Consider the following 23,790-nt stretch of genomic DNA (forward strand, 5'->3'; position numbering starts at 1 on the left):
TTTGTAGACCCTGTGTGTTATTGTTATTGCTGCACAGTCATCTCCAAACCGCAAACTGCAGGCTGGGTTTCATTTTTAAACCCCTGTTTGCTCTGACCTGCTGAAGCTGACATTAAACTTTAAAGAAAAAAAAAAAACAGCCTGTGAAACAACGAATGACAATGTCCCAACAACCCGGGAGGGGCTGTGAAACACACAGTATCACACAGCAGCTGTGTAGGAAGGGTGGAGGTTGTGGTTTTCAGTATTTTCCTCTCTTCGTGTTCTTGCTTTCTTCCCATTGTTTGTGCGAGCTGCGATGGTTTCCCCATACATCAGGATGTTTTCATGCTCCCCCTTGCTGAGAATCCAGACTAGACAAAAAGACATCTTAATCCCCTGTTGCGTGCTGTTTTTAGCTTCCTTTATTTCAAACACCGCGGGCCTCGCCCTCATTGGCCCGTGTTGCTGGCGGATCGCCCTTCCCATCACCCACATCCTGTTGTTGTCCTTACTCAGCTGGTTTGTTTCACAGGGTGCTGTGACTCATAATTCTATAACTCTGAAACCTGCTCAGACTTTTCTTGTGGTAAACATGACACGAGCTGAGTGCGTATAGTTCCCACTGTTTTATGACATTGAAATCCAGCTAGTACAGCTGCTGCAGTCAACCTGTATGTAAGAAATCCAGAAGTTTCTGTAAGTCTCAGAGGGTGAAATGTGGCTTCAGTTTCACATTGAGTTCTCACACTAATTGGGGTTAATTATTACCTGCATCATTTGCTTTATCTTTATTGTAGAGTCATTCTTGCAAACTGTCCTGGGCTAATCGTTACACACAGTGTATCTGTTGCAGAAAGACTTTTGCTCCACACCTGAACATTTGGGGACGTTTCCCTTTGAAATTCAGTCAACCGTGTTAGTTTAAAAATGCTAATAAACAAAGAAGCTGCCACACGCTTGGAAATAGGATGTTTCTGGCTTCTCTACTTGTACAAAATATCACATCACTGATGTAATGATGGAGGTTATGTGCTTCTGCAGTTGTGACTTTCACCTGAACATTCACCCCCACTCTGCCTGGTGGTGCAGATGGTGGTTTGTCATCTTTGAGCTCATCTACCTAAGAGGGACCACAGTAATGTCAAGATTATGACTATGTTTATGTTTTGGGATCTTTATAGTTTGTCCACTTGCAACAATTTGGTCAAAATGAACAAAAAAATCCTTGAAGCACCCAGAACAATGCACATGTAGAAATGTCTGCAGGGCATCTGCTGATGATCACGGTGTGACAATTGCCCAAAGCCCCAGAACAGCTCAGCTACTAAATTAACTCAACTTAATCTCAAGTAAAACCTGTTGTTTTGGGGTCTTTCATTCGACCTGGGAAACTCCAATCAGCGTGGCTGAAATTTAAGGTTTGCAGATTTTGAGATGTTTCCCACAACTGGACAAACTTTCAGCTGTGGAAGATTTTGTGAGACAAACCAAAGGAAATTATAATTCATCTAATGATAAACAAAAACGTCGATACCAAATTCTATGTCATTTCATCACATAATTTCAGTTATGTCTAACCCCCCATCTGACCATCTGACGCGATTTCATTGTCCACCTTCTATGTGCTATAATAGTCACCAGGCCACCAAAGACGTTTGCATACACTGTCTGCAAACAATTAACGATGTTTCAGAACTACACAGCAGTCACTAGCCGGTATTTGTCCAGCCGGTCCCCAGAGCCAAAGCTGCCTCAACACACACAACCCATCAAAACCCATCTCAGAAGTTTACCGTCAATTTAGTAAAAGAAGAAAAACCACCAACGTGCCATCACGTCTGCGGAGGCCAGAGGGTGAAGATCAGATGATGGAGTGAATATTAACAAAGCTCTTTCCTTTTCCTTACACACACAGAGCGCAGGGCCTCTCAGACAAAAGAAGCGCGACCAGCAGCAGCTGTTGGATTAACAGCTGCCTCTGTTTGTCTGCTGAGACCCCGAAACACACTGATCCCTGATCCTAGTCTCTCTGCAGCCTCCTTCTGTCTTGTAGTCCTGGTTCCATTCACTTCTACAACACTCCAACACATATACACATCCCTTCTGTTATCTGTATGTCGTTATTGGATGTGGATTGTTGAATTTATGTTTTAAGGAGTTTAAGATGTGAGTGTTAAAGGAAATTTAGTTAATATCACAGGTGGCAGATGAAATCTGTGCAAAACAAACAACGTCACGACTCATTTCCACCATTTTCTGGCCTGTTGTAGACCAAACAATGAAATTAATAAAGCAGTGAGTTTTAGAGAGAGAAAGATATTTTAGTTGAGTGAAAGCATCACACTGTAAGTGAAACTACTATAAGTAAATACTGTGAAAGTGAAATGAGAGTCCTCCATTCCACACATTTAGCATCAAAATATAGTAAAGTTTCAAAGTAAAAGTACTCACATCATATTCGATTGTTCTTTTGGATTATAAATTCAGATGTATTAATATGTCACATCGTTACTAATGTGGCAGCACATAAAGGTGATTATACTTTAGCGCCATCTGGTGTCTCGCTAAACAACGGTAGCCGACGGTGGTCATATGACCAAAGCGGAAGTCAGCAGTCATATGACCAAAACGGAAGTCAGCGGTCATATGACCAAAGCGGAAGTCAGCAATCAATAGAAGCGTCTGTCCGTGACAATTCAGGGGCTTTTTCTCTACACATGACGACATGGTTCGGTGTTTCTTGATCCACACCGTCTGTCCGGTCTCTGCGCTGTCACCCGGGGAAAGCAGGGTGCTCTACTCCCGGGTTTTCGGTCCAGACGAAGGAGTCCTGTGCGACCAGGACCCGGAGCTCAGCCCGGAGGAGAGGCGACTTCTGCAGAAGGAGAAAGTAGCTGTGGTGGCAAGGTGAGTCAGGAGTTTCAAAACGGATCTAATTACCTGCTTGTAACATCGTGAATTTATTGTACCGCAGTTTGCACGTACATCCACTGAATACTTTGGCAAATGTGTAGCCTGCTGCTTCTCCCAACAGTTTAGTCACATGTACCTGTAATGAGTAAGGTGACTTTAAAGAGCACGCTTTATTACATCAGTGGTTCTAGATCTGGATCCCCAAAGACCCCTGCACTGCTCGTTTTCCAGCTAACCCTGCAATGGGAAGCTGGCAGACACCATATCAGATGAGGCTGGAGTGGGGGAAGACAACGCCCCCGTCATGGTTGGTAGTAGAGCAAGCAGAGTAGGGGTCCTTGAGGACCAGGAGTGAGAATGAACATGCTGCTTTTTTTTGTTCAAGTGTCAGTGAAAACTTTTTGATAATCAAGATTGCAGTTCTGGAGTCTTAACTTATAGATAGTAAACAGAAAAACTGGCTATTTTGATTAAAAAAAAAAAATAGAAAATTCAGGTGACTTAAACGTTACAATAACTGTTTGTCAAAAATGGCTTTTTGTTTTTTTTTTCTTGTGCCTTTTGAAGAGTTTTTACAGCTTTAAGATGTAACTTTAGGTTCAGGTCAGTTTTGCCATTTAATAAACCAAAAATAAACCAAAAAAACGCCACATATTGAGTTGTAATTGTCATGTTTGGGATATGAAAAGAAAAGTGGAGCACTGTTTCTGTGTAAAGGGACTTTTGTACTGTATTAGGCAGCCAGTTAGTCATTGTCGTTCTGATTATAAAACGGACCCTCTGTGACTCAGGCAAGTCCGAAGCGCTGTCTCCTTATCCCGGGAGGCTTCGGACCGGCAGCTGGTGGAGGTGATGCCAGGCGATGAGGCTCTGGCCCTGCAGGAGGCCGACAGCGGAGTGGTCCGTCTGAGAGCTAGAGACCCCTTCTCTGAGGAGATGAGTGCTCTGTGGCTAGGAGTCCAGAGTCTGGGCTTCACATTGGTCTGTGAGCCCCACGAGAACCTGCTGCTGGCTGAGGGAACCCTCCGCAACCTGACCCGACACTGCCTGGAGCACCTGCATATGCTGGGACAGGGGAGCGAGGTGAGCACACCCGAGAACACAGAGTATTTTACACCTCTGCTGTCGTCTAAATAATGGAAAGGCTCTGAAATTGCCCCTCGTTCTTTTTTTTTACAAATACAGCAAAAACGTTAAATGCTGTGGCATCTTTGTGTCAGTATAGTGAGGATCTATCAACTTTAAACACAGTGGTGTTTGATTTAGACTTATTCAGGTCTGATCTGCACGAAGAGAAAAGTTCACAAATCTGACAGATTGTTGCAGTGATGTGCAGAGAAAACTATTATCCCTACACGTTCAAGCATAAAGACCGTCTTTAGAGTCAAGGTCTTAACTTAGTGAACCAGTTGGATTGAGGAAAAAAATGGTCCAGATAAATATTTTTTTTTTCCTTCTAGGAATAAGTGCATTGACATCAGTGTGTGAGCTAAATTAAAAAGCCCAAAATGTTGAATTAGAATTTAATTAGGGTTAATAATACAGTTTATAGACTGTGTGTATTGTGGAACTTGAGCAAAGATCAAATTGAAAAAATACAGGATTCAGGCAGCCTGTTATGAGATAATAAGACATTGTGCTTGTGGTCAGTGGCTGGAAATAAGTTCTCTGTGGGCTTAACTGTATCGAGTAAAGAATAAAGCTGCTCCACTGTCTCTGCTCCTTTTTGTGACTAGTATTTGTACTTGAATTTAATAAAGCGGAGGTCTGTGCTGGCTGTGTTCGATTTACTGCTGGCCAGCCTGTGAAGAAAGGATTAGAGGAGGAAAAGATGTATAATTGGAGACTTTAGCTCTTCCACTCCTCTTTGGGAGACAATTTTTATTTTGGTCTTAAAGGATAAATGTGGCGATATTCAACAAATCCCATGAAAAGATCTAAACCAACAGTGAGTTGATCCTGCTAACAAGTCTGTTTGTCCAAAGCCTGATCAGTCTTATTTCTCTGTACCCTACATCACCACTGTTGTCCAAAAACTATTAAAACAGCTGTAAGACACACAGTTGTTCTGGAAGATGTGTCTCTGCATGACCATGAACACACGCTGTAGTTTACAATGAGTGTGTCGCGCGCACACACCATCCTGCTCGTGTCCAAAGTAACCTGTTAGTGGGGCTCAGGTCAAAATAGACTCTTATCCTATCACACCTGCACCCAAATGAGTTTAGAGACAAGCACAGTATAAACTAAAACAATTAAAATTAGCATGGAAAATTATTTTGACCTTGTGTAGTTTAACAAAACACAACTAAACTCCAATGTTCCTGTTTTGTAGCTTTCAGCTGTGTCACATAGATCCACGAGTTACTACAACGGCAATTTTTTTGCAAATAATTTGAAAAGGTGCAAAGGCAACTTATCAGATGTTGGAGGTGAGGAATGTAATGGCAGCAACACGTTTCAGAGAAGCTGATACTACATAACTGAACATCCCACAAAGACTGCGGTTGTATATTGATCGAAAATCACAGCAGCTCCTGAAAACCGAACACGCTGGATTTACTGCTGAAGACCGTACGACTACAGCTGAGAACTCCGTAACAATCTAGTGAGTGAACCTTGGCTCCATGGTCTCAAAGTTAAGTTTTTGAAATTCGTTTTTATTGTAGTGCCCCTCTACACATGACCTAAAGACAGGGGTCATCTTAAAGACCTGGGGCTTTAGGGGCTCTGGGCTGTTGCCCACTTCTCCCAGCTGCTAATCCAACCCAGGTCCTGCTGCAGTACTGTAAAAAGACCACCTACTCCTGTTTGAATAATGTTAGCTGCACTGGAGCATGTTTCTGCTGCAGGTCTGCTCATCGTTGTATCCCGACACATCCCGAAGAATCCCGAACATCAAACACGCTTAAACGCCTCTCACGGAATGACTGAACTTAATCGGCTAAATGTTCTGAAAAGTAGAATCAAACCAAGGCAACTCTAAAGAGAAGTTTGAAGTCTGCACAGTGTCATCACTAACAACCTCTTCCCTCCAGGTCCTGCTAAGGAGCAATCGTATCGATGCTCTGCTCAGCCGCCTGCTTCCTCACGGGCAGCTCCTCTTCCTCAACCACCGCTTCGCCCAGAGTCTGGAAAAGGAGGTGGCTGCCTATATGGCCAAGTGAATCCGAGCATCCCTGTGTACAGCTGTCACATCGGGCTAACCTCCATCACCCCGCCCGAGCCTGACGCTTTCAGCTCGACCAGCGCTCGCCGTATCCGCCTGGTTTCAAGCAAACAAGCCCACTGTTGTTTACCTTTAGTGACATTTCTTCAGCGGCAGAAGAAGAACGGACCACTGGCATCTGCTGTTTCTGATTGCACAAGGTGGCAAACACACCGAGTGGTGAATATCTCCCTCGGCCACTTGCAGCTCACTGTTGACTGTTTACTGTGTGAGAGGCTTCGGTACAAATCCTGTTTGTCAAATGGAAGAGTGGAAAGGAAAATGTGGCTGACTTGAGTGCCGCTGAGGAGGTCATTTAAAATCCACTTGTCAGCATCAAAGACTGCTATTTATCTGATTCCCCATACTTGAAATGCCAAGCTGTGACCTTGAGCAACCAGACCTCACCAGAGAATTTCTTATCTTGTCTTCTTATCGTGACATCTAATAGACCTCACTGTTGCAAGATACAAGCATCGTTTTTTTTTTCTTTCAAAAAATGAATTATTATTTATAAAACAAAGGCTTATTCATGTCCTAATAACAAACCTCCAAAAGGGAGCAAAGAAAGATCAGAGTCAGATGTTTTTAACGTCATCTCGAACCAAAAAATCCCTGAAAGTTAGAGGACAATGTAAATGTCGGGACACATTATGCAGATGTGCAGAGATGTTGGCAGGCAAAATAAAGCCAATAATAAAGAAGTGTATGCCAGTGACTTGGTAACATCTGTTGAACCTCCGTGTGAAGCCAAACCCTCCTGCTCCTCCTCCTCGCCTCATAAAATCTTCTTAAACCCCAGCTTTTGTGTTGGCAACCAAATCCAAAACCAGAGCAGTGCTTTTGGGGTGGAGGAGAAATCTGTCTGGATTCCAGCATCAGTTGCTTTGATCTTCTCCCCGTTTGTTTTATATTTTTTTTCTGTATGAAAAAAATAAATAAAACAAATTTGTACTAAGGCATACTCTTTTGAAACGTATGCACTTTGCAACCAAGAACGCAGTGCCGCCCCCCCCCCCCCCCACACACACACACACACACACACAGATAAGCAAGGTGAAGGGGGATAGAACGTTAAAAATCATAATACACGAAAAAGGTTTCGAGGTTGTGTGCGTCTGATGGGAGAAAAAAAGAATTCAAAGCCACCTGTAAACGCAATAACACAAGGTGATTTCAATGAAGTTGTTGTAGCGTTTAACCAGCAGAGGGCAGTGTTGTGTTCTGTGGGTTCCAGTTTAATTTCAGCTGTCCCTGCTTCCACACTGCTGACTACCTGGATCAGGTGTGAACATGGAAGATGCCAGATCCAGTTTATCTTCCCCTAATCCACCTTCATCCAAGCTGGAATTTTCCAGTTTCTAATGGACTGAAGCTCTTCATGCCTCCAGTGTCATGCTGCAGACTGATGTGGGGGCCGAGCACAGGCTTTTCTGATGGTATCACCTAATCTAACCTTCTAAAGTAAAATAGACTGGTACACATTTATTTGTGTAGGAGTGTGAGTTCATAACCCCTCAAATTTAATCCAACTGTTAAAGCCCTTTTTGTGTCCTCTGCCATAGTTTATTGTCCAGTCTTTCATTTTTTTTATGCCCTATATTCATAGAATTCGTTTTTTATTGAGTGATCAAACATTATTTTGTCTGAACACAATTCACATTTTATAACCAATGAGAGAATTTCTATTGTTTCTGCTAGATTAGGAATGTTTCAAACTTTTCTAATTTATTGTAATTTCATAATGATGTGGTGGTGCAGTGGGTAGCATGGCTAGAAGGTCTCCGGATTGAGTCCACCTGCCCTTTCTACCCATCCTCTCACCTGTGACAGTTGGCATCCGATGGATGGATGGATGGATGGATGGATGGATGGACTACCTGAAGCACCGGGCAAAGTGTAGCAGAGCAGGGAGAGAGGGACTGCTGGGTGAAGCAGAGTGGATCCATTTGCGTCTCTGAGGGAAACAAGTGTGTGGATTTATAATTTTCAGACCCACTCTGTTTTATTAGCTCAGCTCATCCAGCTGTTTGGCTTCATTATCATCCATGTATTAAACTTTGCCAGACTAGTTGCATTGTCAGGACTGATAAACCCGGCTTTCCCCACTAGGGGGCAGTATGAAGCCACACTTGTTGAGAGCTGCAGTTCGGGCTGCTGTTAATAAGAGACAAATAGTGACACCACACCAGAGCAGAAATCCACCAGGCTACAAAACATTTAAAATGAGGTGGTAGACATCAAACAAACAGCACCCAGATTGTTTTCATGTATAAACCCAGTTTGTAATTATGTAGAATTAGGGATGCACAGGGGTAGGAAGTGGATCTCAGCCTGCAAACAGCTGTTTGATAAAATGCACAAGATAATGTCAAGTGGAAATTAAACTTATATCAGCTGCAGATTTTGTGTCATGATTGTGCGTATGTGTCACCTTTTATCCGCTGCGATTGTTGGGTCTATCCACATTTATCACAGCACAGCTTGGTTTGTAGGCAGGATTAAGAAGAAGCAAAATGTTCCAGAGTGCACAAATAAACATGAGTGGATTAGAAAGTGGAGAAGTCAGGAGGGTGAAATGTTGCTCGCTGTAATTGCACAGGGAAATCACAGAGCTGGAAAATACAGCAGTGCTACAAAATGAGCAAGTTTGACTGTCGACCCTGTGAAAGGAGGCCACTCTGGGGTTAAAGGTAAAAGATTAAATGGATTAGGGTTATGAAGAGGTGTTCAACTAAGTGCTACCGAAGCCCAAGAATCTGCAAGTTTCTATTCCAGCCAAACACTGCAGGTGATTATTCCCTGAATAGCATGAGGCACAAGCTCGCCGGTGAAATCAACTGCTTTAATGTGTAGTTGAAATGAAAACCTGCACGCTCTCGGGCTTCAATAGCACTTACAGGGGGAATAAATTGAAGGCCATTAACTGAAGTACATGAAATTCTCATAGCAAAAACAATCCTATGCTACTCAATAACTTTGCAAATTGTTTTTTTTTTTTTTTTTTTGAGAAGCCAAATGTTTGGGAGTGGGGGGAGGAACAGATGGAGAGTGGGGTGCATTTCTTGAGGGGACCCACAGGTCAAACGGCATGAGGCGGCAGTGCCAGTAGATGAAAGGCAAAATGGTGGTAGCTGCTTTTTCCATGAGCTGGAGTGCTGTGCTGACTCACCGAGTCAAGAGCGGAGGTCTTGCAGAGCACCTGATACTTAATGGTGAGGAGCAGAGAGGTTGCCTTGCACAGATTTCCTGGATCAAGATGTGATCAAGCAACCTTCAGGGCTGTTAAACGTCTCCTCAAACCACCTCCTGCTCTGATGGTTAACCCCCCACCCCCCCTGCCTTTCATCCGTAGCTTCCCCTCATATTCACTCATCGTCTGTGCAGGCTGACCAGACCAAAGCTGACATTGTCACGGCCCATCTCAGTCATTCGTTCAACCCTTTCTTCTCCCCCTCCCGCCCTTTTCCAACAGCCTGAAGCCCCCACAAAGGATTTTCTCATTGAATTTATAGACGACCCATTGAATTTGCCAACTCTTTGAGTTTGAGGATTTTCCTCTTAATATTTTTTTCTCCTGCCTCATTAGATGTCTCCCTGACTATTGTGTGGCTCATGGCGAGAGCACTGTGGAGAAAATGGGCTCAGCTCCAGCCACGGATACAATATGAATTTCAATGCGAGTTGACGACTTATTCACTCCGGCCTCTGTCAGGGCAGGCGGCATGAAGTACCTGAACGCCACGGCTCCCATTCATTTCCATTAGCCATCATTTCTGTTCCCTCGAATTTCAAACATTCCTCTCGCAGGCAAAAAGCTAAGTGGAGTTTCTATAGGAGAGGACGTCGAGGAAAGCTCAGCGATAGCGGCTAAAGGCCGCACTCAAATCTGCGTGATCTGCAAATTTTCCTCGCCGTGTGTATGTTGGAAGTGCGGCGCGTAATGCTGAGCTTAAGTGGCTCGGATGCAATAATCATAATTTGTTATTGTTGGTTCTTTGCCATATTTGTGCCAGTTTAACCTGGAGTTCTCTGAACCCCCACTCAACAAGCCCCCCCCCCCCCCAACCGCACAAAGACGTACATACACACACAGAATTGCATTTTCCCTCCCAGGCGCATCCAGTCTATCAAGAATCAGAAAAGAGATGTTCCCTCTTTGAGCATCTCAAATCTTGTTAGATGTTCTATTTCGAGCCGTTCATTTCATGTTTTTTTCTCCAAAGCCCCCAGACAAATGTCTTTTTGCATGAAGCGCCTCCTGTCTAAAGGTATAGCTTGTCACTGGGAGACTATCGCAGCACCTCAAACAACTCAAATAAATGAAAATACAAGATAAGTCAATTAGTTCTTAATTAGGCTCGTTCTGCAGTGCGATTCCTCTGTAGGCTCACTTTTGTTGCTCATTATCAACGAAAAAGGCTTCAAGGTCTACGGGGGGAAAAGAGCCAACTGAACATCATCACGGAAGGAAAATAAGGACTTTTCATATCTTCGATTTTCTGCTTTCTCTTTGGTCCCTTTTGTTTCCCGCCCCCCCCACAAGTTGATTTGTTGATCTGTAAATAAGCGAAGTGATAAAGTAGTCTAGACTATAAAGGCCACATGCTCCTGATGCTCAGGTGGTGACTCAGAGGGGATTATATGGCAAACAGGAAGCCAGCTGCCTCTGATTAGTTCTCCCCATGATTTAAATCAAACATTGACAGATCTTCATACTTTGCTTCCTCTCGAGCATCATTCCGATGGCGACTTTTTTAGCGCACTTCTTTCTTTAAATACAAGCTCATTAGTAAAACACACATTTTCCTTCCTGCCATAAACCTCCTGCTTCTTTATCGATCGCAATTGGTCATTAATTTGAACAGTAATTAAAATAATTGCGCCGAGGGTTATGGCCTGTCATCCAGGATCATAATCTCAACAGCCTTGAGCAAATGTGATCACATCCAGTGCAGAGCGCCAGCTGTAAAATGTTATGTCCTCCTCACTAAATTTACATCAGACTCTTTTATGGTAAAATTACAGTGAGACCGTGTGTCACTGGATTTTACTCGGGGCTGGAGGGTTTTATGTGTCGTACCCCCTTTATCACAGGAATACTTCCTTATTTCTTCACTCTACTGTTGAATCCAGAGCCATGCAGAGTTTGAAGTGGCTCCAAACTACTTAATTCGAGCTGTAACGTGATGTCATTTTACACGGAATGGAAAAGTCTTAAATGAGAAACTGGCGGTTTATTACACCCGATGTTCTTGCAACGCTCCCCAAATTTTTTCGCCAGGGCTGGGACCTGTGTTCACTGGGTTTGGAGACTTCCACTGGGTCCGGTGTCTTGTCGAGAGGCACTTTGACATATGACCAAGGGAAGTCAGGCCTCAAACGGTCATTCCTGCTGGCGGCTGGTGACTGGCGTTTTTTTTTTTTTTTTAAATTAGCTTATGTTTTCTCGATTTGATCTTAGGGCCACATTAAACCCACTGGGTCACTGCTGCCACCTACTTTGTTCATTCATGCAAATTTAAGGTACAATCCCACTCATTTCACTGGAAATTAGCTTAAATAAATAAAACTAATATAAGAATATCTGAAGCAGAGAATAACATATTAATTTATTTACTGGAAACAATTCCATTGTGTTGTAGCTTTTTGCAGCATGTCTAATGCTGCACCTGTGTTGTCAAATTGATGAAGTTTTCTTTATTTATTTTTTTTTTAATTTGCTTGTGTTTTCACGATTTGCAATAGGGCCGAAGTAGAAACATGCTTCAAATCCAATTCTGTCGTGGATAGGTGCTGGTGAAGCCTCCTGTCATCCAGACTCACTGACCAGCACTGTCTACAGCTTTTTTCGGGGGAGCCTCGCCTTTCTAACCAATCAGAGAATTTCTCTTATTTCTCTTTAAATTTGCTCCCATGGTTATTAATTAATGTGTTTTAATTTCATAACTACAACCACCGGAAGCCCTGGGCAGAGTGTAGCGTAGCTGGGTGGGGCAGAACAGAGTGACCTTTTCATCTCATGTTGGCTCTAGCTGCATTTAAGTTACTCATTGTTGCTTTAAAATACAGATCATATTAAATCCTCTTTAGCTTTGGCCACTAACTGTGTCATTCTGATATTTGGTCCTGGGCAGGTGGTGTACGGTTTATATCTGGCAAATTCCGTGCTGAAATATCTTTAAAGAGAGCTGCACAGCAAACACGACATTTCGTAAACATGCTGTTGAAATAATAAGGTGCGACGCCATGAGTGACACCTTCCAAATTAGTAATTTATCTCAGTGCTAATAAAAGAACGATTAAGTGTAGCTTTAAAATGCTGCCCAGGCTGTGTTGAAGAAACTTTGTAGTTTGTAAGACTCTTTGATGTTTGGCATTAGGCTGCGAATCAACAGAGCTGTCAAAATGCCAACTGAGTTGTGCCCGAAGTACAAAGTATCAGAAAGTTCACCGTTTCCTAGGACTCGAGCCTGCGATCTTTAAAGTCACAAGATCACTTTCCTGATCTTCAGGCAGCTGCCGCTCCGAGTCAATCAGCGTAAATAAATCAACCCATTTACGCCCCCTTAAAATCTGAATACGATGTGGGTCTCCTCGCTTTTTGCCCTGACGCCAATTTGCCACAGTCCATTAACGGCTCTGAATTCAAATGCGGAGAGCTCGTGGCACGCGAGGGCCCAGAGTGGGAAAATACTGTGCAAAAGTGCCTCATTACGGCAGCTTTCCAAATTAAATGCCGAAGATGTTTTATTCATTTATGGAGAATCCCCAGTGAGCGAGAGCCAGCAGGAAAACAGGAAGTGTGTGAGGTTTTCTCTCTGCCAGCCACTTAGCATTTGGTTGATGCATCCAGCTCTGCAGCAGGGACCCAGGAGAAAACATGGAGCGTTCGTCCACATGCGGGACCGACTGTCCACGAGGACTTCTCAAAGATGGCCTGTGTTTCCAGTCAGTTCATGAAGTCAACAAGTCGCTGTGACAACGATTGTGAGACGATGGACCCCTAGACACAGACACTGGAAGGGCCCCCCACCCCCACCCGTCCCCTGTTCAGTAACTCATATGTGACTGTGACCCATTTCAGGGCCTGAAGCCAAGTGAATGTCCAAGCAACGGAGCCTACTGTTGCCTCGTCCCCGGCATCCTACAAGTCACTGTGCACTGATGAGATGTTTAATGGTGCAAGTTGATATTTATTACAAGACCACGTGGTATGAACCAGGAGTTTAGATGCAATATATCACCAGAAATTAAAGAAATTAAAAAAAAGCCACTGCAGGTTGTAAATAGTGGACATCTACCAAGAAATCCCAGTATTTGTTCTTATAGCTGCCTGAATGTGGTATTATTAACATGGAATCCTACGTGAAAATATTTCATATTAATGTGACACAGTGTTGGTTAAATGTCACAGATCATACTTGTAAAAACATTCCACTTTCTTTGGCTTTCCAGGGCCAACCTGCTGGTGATGATATGGAAACTGTGTCTGAATGCCTGAATGCACCCATTAGTTTTGGTCTCTTGAGTCTGTGGCCTCGTTCGGAGGAGGAGCAGCAGGTCTGACCTTGTCCCCCCTCGCGGGCCGCTTTATTCAGGCGATCTGGGTGCCGGCTTTGTACACAGCCACACTTTCACTTCATGTTATTAAATGAGCACAAATTTGTTTGGTGTTTTGCATGATAAACACTTCTCAGATAAACTCCCCCCTTCTATGAGTGTGACCCACCGCAGACCGTGGCTGCGTGTTGAAACCACTTTTGTGCGCAGTAATACAGTTTTAAAGAGGGAATTGCAATTAGAGAGGGGGGAAAGTGGGTCACTTCTGACACCGGGGACGTGCGGCAGTGCTTGTCGTGTCATCTCTCACTAAGCTGCAGTCACTCAGAAGCTGCCCCTGGTGTCATTCGGGTCATTTTGGGCACATTCAAGCCACCCAGTAAGCGAGTGTGTGCAATTTTCTTCTTTGTGGCTATGTGGTTACCACGTTCGATTTTTTTTATGTTGCCAAGTAACTGCATACATTTACGGAGATTAGAGCTCTGTCCAAACTTCACATGGGGAGTTTTTTTTTCACACTATCCCACCAGGTTTAAAGGAGTTCAGCTTTTCTTTTCTTTTTTAATTTCTCACATGTCATCAAAGTGATGTGAGGTTGTTTGAGGATGCACAGTCGGTGCTTCATGTGGCGATTTCATTCATTTGAACACATTGCTCTCAGACCAGACCAGAATCCAGGACTGCAAAGAGGTTAATGGACACAGGAGTGTGTCCACTATTTCTTTTATTTCTACACCCGATTATTCAACGAGTGACACGCATCAAAGCACAGTATGTGTATTTGTACTCTCCAACACTCTGATGGATTGAAAATATTTTTTATACTGATAATAAACCCAGATATTTTCTTATTTTTATTATTTATTACCAGCCGTGGAACCTTCTTCTCTGTTCTAGATTCAATGACTTTTTTTGTGACTTTTGTTTTTCCACTCCACTCAGGTCCCATCCCAGTCCTGATTCATGTCACAACTGGTCTTCTGCAGCCACCATGGAGACGAGAATCCTGAGGTTTCTCCCCCAGTGTAGCAACATAAATGTCAACCCAGGCATGGTGGTCGGGTTAGCTGTTGATTGTAACCACATGAAGCTGCCATTTATTTCCTGGCAATGGGGATGGATTTATAATTTGTGCTAACAGTGGGGGCAGCACCCATCAGCTCCAAATTCATTTTTACGGGCTGCGGTCGATGGCGATATGCAATAGCTCATTGCACTTTACTCTGTCACAATGAGAGACATTTTTGTCCACAGCTTTGCAGTCGTCACAGCTGATTACAGCAGATTTAAAGTTCGATGTCTTTTCAAACCCGAGGCCCCCGTTTAAGAGAGTCGTCAGAACACTGCCACAGTAAGTAAATTGTTATGAGCACTCCAGCTGTTTCAACTGGCAAATCCTTTCTATGACACTATTATTTTCTAATTATTGACAGTTTAAAACATTACAACGTGTTTTTCATTGCCTTCATTTGCACTAATGGTGTTTGTTCTTTTGCTCAAATTCGGGTTCAGTTTAAACATTTTCTGTTGTTTCTAAATGCCATTTCTCAGTGTTTCGAAAATAAAGGCTAATTAGAGCTTTGATTAATATTTCACAGCAGGGTTGTTATTTAATTATAAGAATAATACACAAGTCAATTTGAAGTCTTTTAGTGAGCAGAAATACACAGGAAGAGTTTATGCCATCACCAAACAAACCTAATATTTACTTTTTATAACATGTTTTTGCATAATTTGTGTTTATTTGCTTTGGAAAGCCGTAGATTTACTTCAAACTCCCTTAATTAGATGCTTCGTTGCCCTAATTCCACCCATCAAATTGAATGACCATGTATGTACATTCCACTGCCCAAAGATCTTTCTTTTAGTCCCATATCGACATGTAAGAAATGTTTTTAGGTAAAAACATATTGTGGAAAAAAAGACAGAGCATCTTCTTTAAAGCATTTTGTGTTTGGAGGCACTTTGTGACAGTCTCCGTTAGTTCACCTTTGCACAACATTTGCCATTTGATATAGTCAACTAATAGTATAGTTTTTTTCCCCAGTCCTCTAATGACTAACTGTAAGAACACACGTCACAAATCTGAACTAAACACTGGTTAGATTGATGTAAAAGTTAAACCACTGCAGCTAGAGACTAATGACATCAGTTCATCTATGGATATAACATAATTATCATCTCTTATGCACATGGAAATTCATTTACTCTAACATGGGACACTAAGCACGAATGTGTCAATTTCAAGTAGCCCAGGAAACTATTTTCCACAATCAGACAGTTTATTGATTTTTATATGTGTTCTTGCACATCCTTCTCTTATCTCTTCATTTTTACACTATAATTGAAACTTGGATCCTCAGTGATCGTCCCTACAAAGTCTGCCAGAATTCAGGAGTCCTCATTCATGACTAACTTTACTGACCACGTCTCTTCCAGTCGTTCTCTCCAACATCATTAAGATCAGTCCCCAACTTTCTGAAAAAGTACCCGACTCCTCATACAGGTACGGATCATATCTTGTCCTAACTTCTTTCAGGATGCACAATCAAACCTCTCCAGATGATCCGAAAAGAAGCAGCACGTCTCATTTTTAATCGGCCAAAAAAAGGACTCGCCTCACAACACTGTTCATATGTCTGCTCTGACGTCCAGTGGCCTCACACATCGGGTCCGAAGCCCCGACTCTCACAACAATTGTCAGACAGTTGCAGCCGATGGCACCAAGTATTTTAAAAGACAGTCAGCAACGTTTGCACTCTGAGTTTCAGCTGCTTCCCTCCGGACACAGGTTTTTCGTTCCAAGGAGTCAGCCAGATGTTTTAAGAACAGCTTTGTTCCTGCTGCTATAACACTGGTTCTACGTATCATGTAAATTGGTACTTCTTGAATGACGCCTTCCCTGACATTGAACTTGCTTCTTTTGGTTGTAGCTTGAGTAGTACATGTAATGAATGGCATTAAAGGTCCCTCTGACTTCCTTACATTGAAATATCTCTCTACTTCCAGCTGAAAAACGCCTCCAGATGACATCACTCGGAGGAACCTTTAGTTCACATTATGTCATCTTGTTGCTCTTACTGTCGAGTTTGTAATCCTGTTCAGCCTGCTTTTCCACAGCTCCCCCAGATGAAAAAACTCCTCCGGGTGATGTCATCTGGGGGAGTTTTCCAGCAAGAAACTAGGGAGGGAAGTCAGAAGGAAGCTCAAAAGCATGAATGTACATTTACTCCCCAAACTAAAGCCATAGAAAGTGAGTTGAAAATGCTTTATTTTGTTTATCCTCTAGTACTACTTTTAATTTCTGTAGAGTAAAATTTTGCTTTTGAAAATGCACTGAAGCACATACATTTAAATTATTGTGTTTTATACTATGTGTTGTTTTGGTTGGATGACTGGCTGTGAAAAGGATCTGTCTTTCTATGTACTGTAAAACAAAATCTACCTACGCCTGATAAGACTGAGCACCTTCCTACCTGAGCTCCCTCCTCCAGGTCTACAATCCCAGGAAACGGCATCTGGTGGTCCCATAGACTCAGTGGTCCCGTGACGAACAAGCGATCCAACTCTGTGCTCGGCAGCTTCACTGCCAACATCTGCAAAGCTGTTGAAGGTGAATGTCCTCTGCAGCCTCTTATGCTCTTTAAGACACATGTGTTTTGTTTTGCACTCAGAAACAACCTCACTTGTAAACTGCACTGCCATGAAAGTAAATGTAACTGGTTCATACTAACCACACTTTTACTTATTGTTTGCAGGCTTTGACCTTGTTCAGAAAGATGTGGCACAAAGAAGGATTATTATTCTCACACTTTCATATTTGCTTCCCATAAAATCCTGTTTTTGTGGGCAAATGAGTTTCTAAACTATATTTTCCTTCCTACATTTTATATTTCCTATTCATCCCAACTGCATGGTTTTGGGCCCTGCTGGGGGCTCATGAAGCCAGCTGTCACCCTGTAGCAGCTGAAGTCATGATGATATAATGGCTGGCATTGTAAAACATGCTTGAGACAGGAGGGTTGGACAGAGGAAAGAGTGCAGATGAGCAATTTTCACATGGCAGAGGAATCATGATGATGCTCGGTTTTACAATGGTATGGACTGGCAACGGGTCTATTACCATAAACCGAGGGAGAAAAAAGAACAAATCTGACTAATCCACGAGTTCAAGTAATAATTCAGATGACATGGTTAAAAGGGTGAAAACGTCAGACGAGGCTTCAGCAGTTCAAATAATATAAAAAACTAAAAATGTCACAGAACAAAGTGATGAATGGAAAGTAATCATGGAGTTGAACAAAGATGGTAGTCACTTCAGCCCAATAAAGATTATAAAGGCAATTGAGATGGAAATTGGGAAAGTTAAGTTTGTGAAGTATTTGAACAGTAGGAGACTGCTGATATATGCAAAGAACTGAGGCCAAAAGAGAAGAATTCTGAATAAAATGAATGATTTATGGACATAAAAATGTAACTGTAAGTCTGGGTGCTGTTGCCAAAATGAGCTGAGCAATATCTGGTGTTTCGCTGTTGATCTAAACATTGGAGACGTTATATCTGAGCTGAGAGACAGGAGAGAAGAGGAGGCGGACAAAACCAAAGGCATCTCGATTTGACTTTATTTTGAAAAAGTTTTGCATAAAACAAAAGTCCAATTAAATGTTTCAGGTGTGAGCATGTGCAGCAGGTGTCATCATCGTGTATGTGGGAAATGATGGAGTTAGAGATCAACCAGGTTCATTATGATTACACATTAAAGAAAATCACTGAAGAAGTAGTAAACTGGATACTAGCACCAGCCAAACAAATTTCATTCATCAACAAGTTCATTCAGACAAATGTACAGCACCAATGCATTCACTAAAAAAGAACGTTAAACACTGGCAGAATTTAGAAAAAAAAAAGTGGCTTATTTGCTGTATGTAATGTTTAAACAGTTACCTGATGAGATGTTGAATATTATTTTAGAGGTTATTTTGATTTATTTTGTTTCCAAGATCTGGATATGAAGGAAAAGCTCCCCAGTGGGTGGAGAAGTGCTTTAATACTAAAGCTTCAGCTAATGGAGGTAATTAAAGGCTCCCTGTCTTTAACCTCACATCTATGTCAAATGGAAAAGGAGACTGTGAAAAGACTTTTCACAGCATAAAGGTTTGATAAAACCGTGTCAAAATGCTTTCTGTAGAAGCACATCTACCATCCTACTCAATCAGAAACAGTTATTAACTAAACACAGCTCCATACTAACATCTTGTATTGATTAAGGATGCACAATGCCCATCAAACCACTTTATAAACATTGAGTGCAGAGCTTTGAGGCTGGCTGAGGTTAAAGGTCAGACACAAAGTTTTGTTGGCATCCTGGGTAAAAGATGAAAAGACGCATTCACATGTAAGACTTTAAATGAATCCTGAGAATGCACTAATTGGAAATTTTACATTTTAAATTTAAACGTGGTCCATCTGTGGAGTTAGGTAACGTTCCTCCATGAAAGTTTTATATTTGTGTGACTTCCACAGATGGCTCTGAGAATCCTGATAATACACACGTGGGAATTGGTTTATAGCCTATACAGTAGTGTCAATGTGTCTCATACTGAGTTACAACATGTCTTTACGTTCTGCAGAGATGTTGCAGTCATTTCAGGTTTCACTGCATAGATCATTTTCAGTAATTAGTTGCGGCCTTGTGGGCCATCAGGCCAAACGCACGCGACACTGAACATTACAAAGAACAAGAACAAAGGTAGAGTTTTGTTGGTTTTCCGCCACGCTGGTGTTACAGGGGAAAACTGTACGGACTGTAATTTGTCTCCTGTGGATGAAGGAAGGTCCCTGAGAACAGGTGGAGCAATGTGCACGTCAGGATCTATAAGGTTAGTGTTGCTACACACCTGTGAGCAGGTTTTATGGTTTAGTAACGACCTCAAACAGCTGTTTGCAAAAGTCCAAATTCCATTTTTCCGAGTAACCTGCTGTGAAATGGGCTCAGTGCAGAAAGTAATGTCAAGGCAGCTTCATTGTTACGTCACACAGGTGAGGAAGAGACCACCTGTGCAATTTAGTGCAATCATACACAGCAGCTCTGCCATGAATTCTACTTTTTACAATTACAACACTCTTGAATTGATTGTCTTTGCTTATTAAATTTTAGCTTTGGTTTTGATATCAGAATTGTTACTAACTTAAAGTATATTGTGCACTTTCACCTTTTTTGTTTTTATTTTTTTTAACTGTCAAGTATAATTGCAAATTTTTATTACTCTCTTCTTATCGCTACAACTCTCTTTCTCTGTGGACCCTCCAAACCCTCGAGCTCCGTGCACGTGTATTTAGAGGGCACTGAGGTCACGAGACGCTGAGACAAAGGGAAACCAGAAATGAGTAGGCTCGATAGGGAGTGTGTGTGTGTGTGTGCTTGTGCTTTGCCCCCCTGGGCTTGAGCTTGGATTTAGCTACGTAACCTCATTAAACGTACATAAAGTAATGAAACTCGATGTCTGTTTGATCGACGTGCGTGTGTGCACGTGCAGTTTTCAGTGCAGCCTCCCTCTTCAACAGCATCCCACGTTGCTGGGCCTCTCTCCAACTCCACATCAATCCCACTGATTCTTGATGAGGCAGATGCCATCAGGTGACCCTCCTTCGCCCGGCTGAGGGCCACAATTAGCCAACAAAAGGCAAACTCAATCAATTTCAATTTCACCTTTTTGTAGAGGCGGTTGAGAACACAAGGGGTTAATAACCCTCTGCAGTATTGATTGGTGTTTCTCGCTGGCCTGTTAATTAGTCTGACTGATTTGGCACCTGGGTTGGAGTAAGAGATAAATGAGAAGCATGAGTGACTAGTAAGCATTTGAAGCCTTCTACGGTTGCTTTTTCTCTCTCTCTCTCTCTCTGTGCTTGGTCCCTCTTCCTTTTTAGCAGTGTGCTCTTAGCTGAGGAACAATTGTGCCACCTGCAATTTTCTGTCACTTGGACGCCTCTGACTTTGTTGTTAAGCATTCTTCATGATGTGCTGCTCGCAGAAGATGGCGTGAAAGCTCATTGTCTTCACTTAAAGGAGATGTCGTCTTGGAGCTGTTTTTGCTTTGATGGACACGTGATATGGAACGAATAAAACGAAGCCACAGAAACACTTCTATCCTTCGTAGGTTTCCACCAGTGCCGGGCGGCCTGCTGTTGCTCGGCTATGCATGGCTACGCAGGTGACACTGTAGCTTGGCTGTGAAAGCGAGGCAGGCAGAGCTGCGAGGCAAAACTAATTGAAATCCCCTCCTATGTGAGACAGAGGAGATGGAGCTGTAAAAGAGCCTGTAATTACTGAGGCCACTAATGAGAGATAATTGGGTCATATGGCAATGTCTCTACCAGGGCTGTGCTGCAGGAGACGTGGTTAGGAATAAAAAAAGGTGGGAGAAGTACGAACTCCTGTTGCTCATCACGATTGTGCAACATTTCATTAGTAGTAATTGGTTACAATTCAGAAAAGATCGTTTTTTCCGTCTCCAACAGAGGGAATGTCGCAGCGCTCACACGTCTGACACTCAGGCAGATCTGTGGGGCCTCTGAGCCACCACCTGAGCAAATGCAGAGTCCTCTCGTCGTCTATTGACAAGATTTATAGATTTGCAAACATCACACCTAACTGCTTATTAAATGAGTAAATGTGCAGACTTGGTTTTAAAACCCGTAGTCGCGTGTTTGAGGATGGAAAAGTGATGTGTGTGTGTGGCCACTGTTGGCAAGGGTGGAATGAATGTTCAGCCTAAATATTACCAGTAAAGGTGCTTCATTAGGTGGGAGACTGGCATGTGCCACTGTTCACTCTATCATACACTAGTTATTGTCAGTTATAGATATATTTGCTGATTATGTCGTTGACTTATCATTCATTCAAGTAGTAAAAAAAAAAAAAAGTACAAAGTATCACGTACATTGGAATTACTCAAGGAAAGGACTATGTGGACTTTACCTCAGTTTGTGAAATGCAGATTTTAGCATCCAACATGTAGCACGCTTTAATTTGGTGCAGTGACGCTTTGGAGCAGCCCAGATTGCTTAAAGTATATTTCACAAAAAACATCACTGTGAAACAAGTGCAGATGTTTTTAAGAAACATCCGCTGTCTCTGAACATTTAAAGCTCATAATCACTAATTCACAGGGGCTTAATTATTTCAGCTTAATTCTATGCTTCTTATTGCTCATGCTACTATTAAATGTAATACAGTTGTTGGAAAAAAGATCCTGATAAGTACATTTGACTTAAAGTCAGATGTCGGTGAGGGCATTTTGGGGAGCTGGAGGAAGCTGAGACAACTGCTTTGTGTGGAACATGCTGGTATAATGAAAACATTCGTCTGCATGACTGATTCGGAAAATGCTTCTATGATGTTCACGGTCGGAGAAGCGTGACGATGGAGCTGCTGCGCATGATTGGATGATTCCTACACACACTGTACGTGCAGTCCTATGGAAAATGAAACCCCACCATATATCCACAGCCTCTACAGCTGTGTTACACGTTGACACTGCAGTTCATGTAACATTTGTGCATCGTTTAGTTTAGCATCTCCTGTGGTGGGGCCAAACGTGAAAGTCGATATTTCTTGGATTTGTTTTGTGAGCAGTGCTCGGTTTGTGGAAAACATTGATTTGCTCTTTGGTGTCTTTTCTTTTGGTTATCTCAGCGTTGCAGGACAGTTTCTCCATAGCCTGTGTGTGTGTGTGTGTGTGTGTGTGTGTGTGTGTGTGTGACGAACCTTAGATTCAATGAAGGTAAAGTGTTTAACAAACAGGCCGGCAGCCTCCGTGGAGCAGTCAGCCATGTGTCTTCTTTTTATTGGAGGAGGAGAGAAGCAAAGTGGAGGAGTCACGGGTCCAGCTTGGCAAAGCCCTAATGGCCTCTTCAGGATAATGACCTCTTCAGCTTGCCAACCATTTAAGTGATCTCCAGTTAATTGGGCAGGAACCTCAATCATGTTGGGGTTTTCCTCCTGATCTGACCTCGCTTTCTTTTTATCCATTAGCAGTTTTTCTCCTCCGTCCTGTCCACGGTGCCTTCAAAGGAAATCATTTTCAGGGTTGTAGAGCCGAAGTGTTTACAAGTTGCTCAGGTACTGAAAGTAATTTATTCTTTTTTTTTTTCTTTTTTTTTTACTAACCAGTGTTTTACAAACTTGATAAGGGGGGGGGGGGGGGGTGGAAACACAAGCAGTGAAATAATCACACACTTTAACCTGTTATACTACATATTTGTAATTTTCAAAATTTAGATTTTTATATTTACATATGTGAAGAAACTCCATATTTTGAATTTTGAAATGGCACAAAAAGGAAGAACTAAGAAATAAAAATAAGACTTAGTTTTGATTTGTGTTTCAGCACAATATTTGAAATAATACAATAAAGGAAATTGACCCCAGACCCTTAACATTTGTCGCACATCCTGACTGTAAGTTATTCCTGTAGGCAATGAACAGTCTTGTTGAGTAAAGTGCTCCAGCCGTCTCAGCTTTGAAGGGAAGGTTGGCTACAGTCCCATGGATTTGCAGCCGAATGCAGGTGGACGTCAAAATGCTGAAAATCCTTTTCAGACAGCTCTGGTTTTACTTTCATCGGTGTTCAGCGCACAATGATGCCAAACCGCAGAGCGACTACTTTTAAGTCAAAAGTGGCTACAACTACTTACGAGGTTAAAGACGTGTGGCTCTAGTTAGAGGAAATGGTTAGTTTTAAATATCATAATCTAATTATCCTTTTATTACAAAATTGGTCCAGGCCATTTACATTGTTGGATTATTCAAAATATTCTGTTCAGTCAAAAATCAAAGCAAAGTCAGACCATTATTTCCATTCTTACTTTTTCTTTTCTTACTTTTGTCAAGATTTTTTTCAGAGCAAATTTTCAAATGAGGTACTTGCACGTTAGAAATATTTTTTTTTCCCCTGCAATATTGAAACTGGTATCGAATAGATATTTTACAATGTACTGTATTAGAAGTAGTGAATCCATGAGATCACATCACATTCTTACTCAGTTGGTGATTGTTGTGCATTTGCCATCATTTTACTAAATTATGATACTACCATCACATAACAGCTGATCGTACATTGGGA

The 23,790-nt window shown here is 42.3% G+C and overlaps 1 protein-coding gene across 5 annotated transcripts; it reads left to right on the forward strand.

The window, feature by feature from the left end:
* Positions 1-2,649: 2,649 nt before the first annotated feature.
* Positions 2,650-18,330, forward strand: ap5s1 (adaptor related protein complex 5 subunit sigma 1). 5 transcript variants are annotated; one of them, XR_010911045.1, is made up of 5 exons: positions 2,650-2,889; positions 3,687-3,978; positions 14,609-16,919; positions 17,126-17,279; positions 17,425-18,326. XR_010911045.1 is itself a non-coding variant. In XM_067479793.1 (3 exons), exons 1-3 carry the CDS (start codon positions 2,708-2,710, stop codon positions 14,624-14,626), a joined length of 492 nt encoding a protein of 163 aa, XP_067335894.1. In that variant the 5' UTR covers positions 2,650-2,707; the 3' UTR covers positions 14,627-18,330. The 5 variants fall into 5 exon arrangements, 2 of the variants coding, with proteins under 2 accessions (XP_067335894.1, XP_067335893.1); XR_010911046.1 differs by having other exon boundaries at positions 14,609-15,017; positions 16,206-17,279; positions 17,425-18,288; XR_010911044.1 differs by having other exon boundaries at positions 14,609-17,279; positions 17,425-18,328.
* Positions 18,331-23,790: the final 5,460 nt, after the last annotated feature.

This window comes from Channa argus, chromosome 16 (genome assembly GCF_033026475.1).
Source record: "Channa argus isolate prfri chromosome 16, Channa argus male v1.0, whole genome shotgun sequence".
NCBI classification, from domain to species: Eukaryota; Metazoa; Chordata; class Actinopteri; order Anabantiformes; family Channidae; genus Channa; species Channa argus.

Coding starts and splice junctions, on each gene's coding strand:
- ap5s1 (XM_067479792.1), top strand. CDS start 2,708: ATGGTTCGGTGTTTCTTGATCCACACCGTCTGTCCGGTCTCTGCGCTG. Junction 2,890..3,686: donor AAAGTAGCTGTGGTGGCAAG/GTGAGTCAGGAG, acceptor TCTGTGACTCAG/GCAAGTCCGAAGCGCTGTCT. Junction 3,979..5,933: donor TGCTGGGACAGGGGAGCGAG/GTGAGCACACCC, acceptor TCTTCCCTCCAG/GTCCTGCTAAGGAGCAATCG.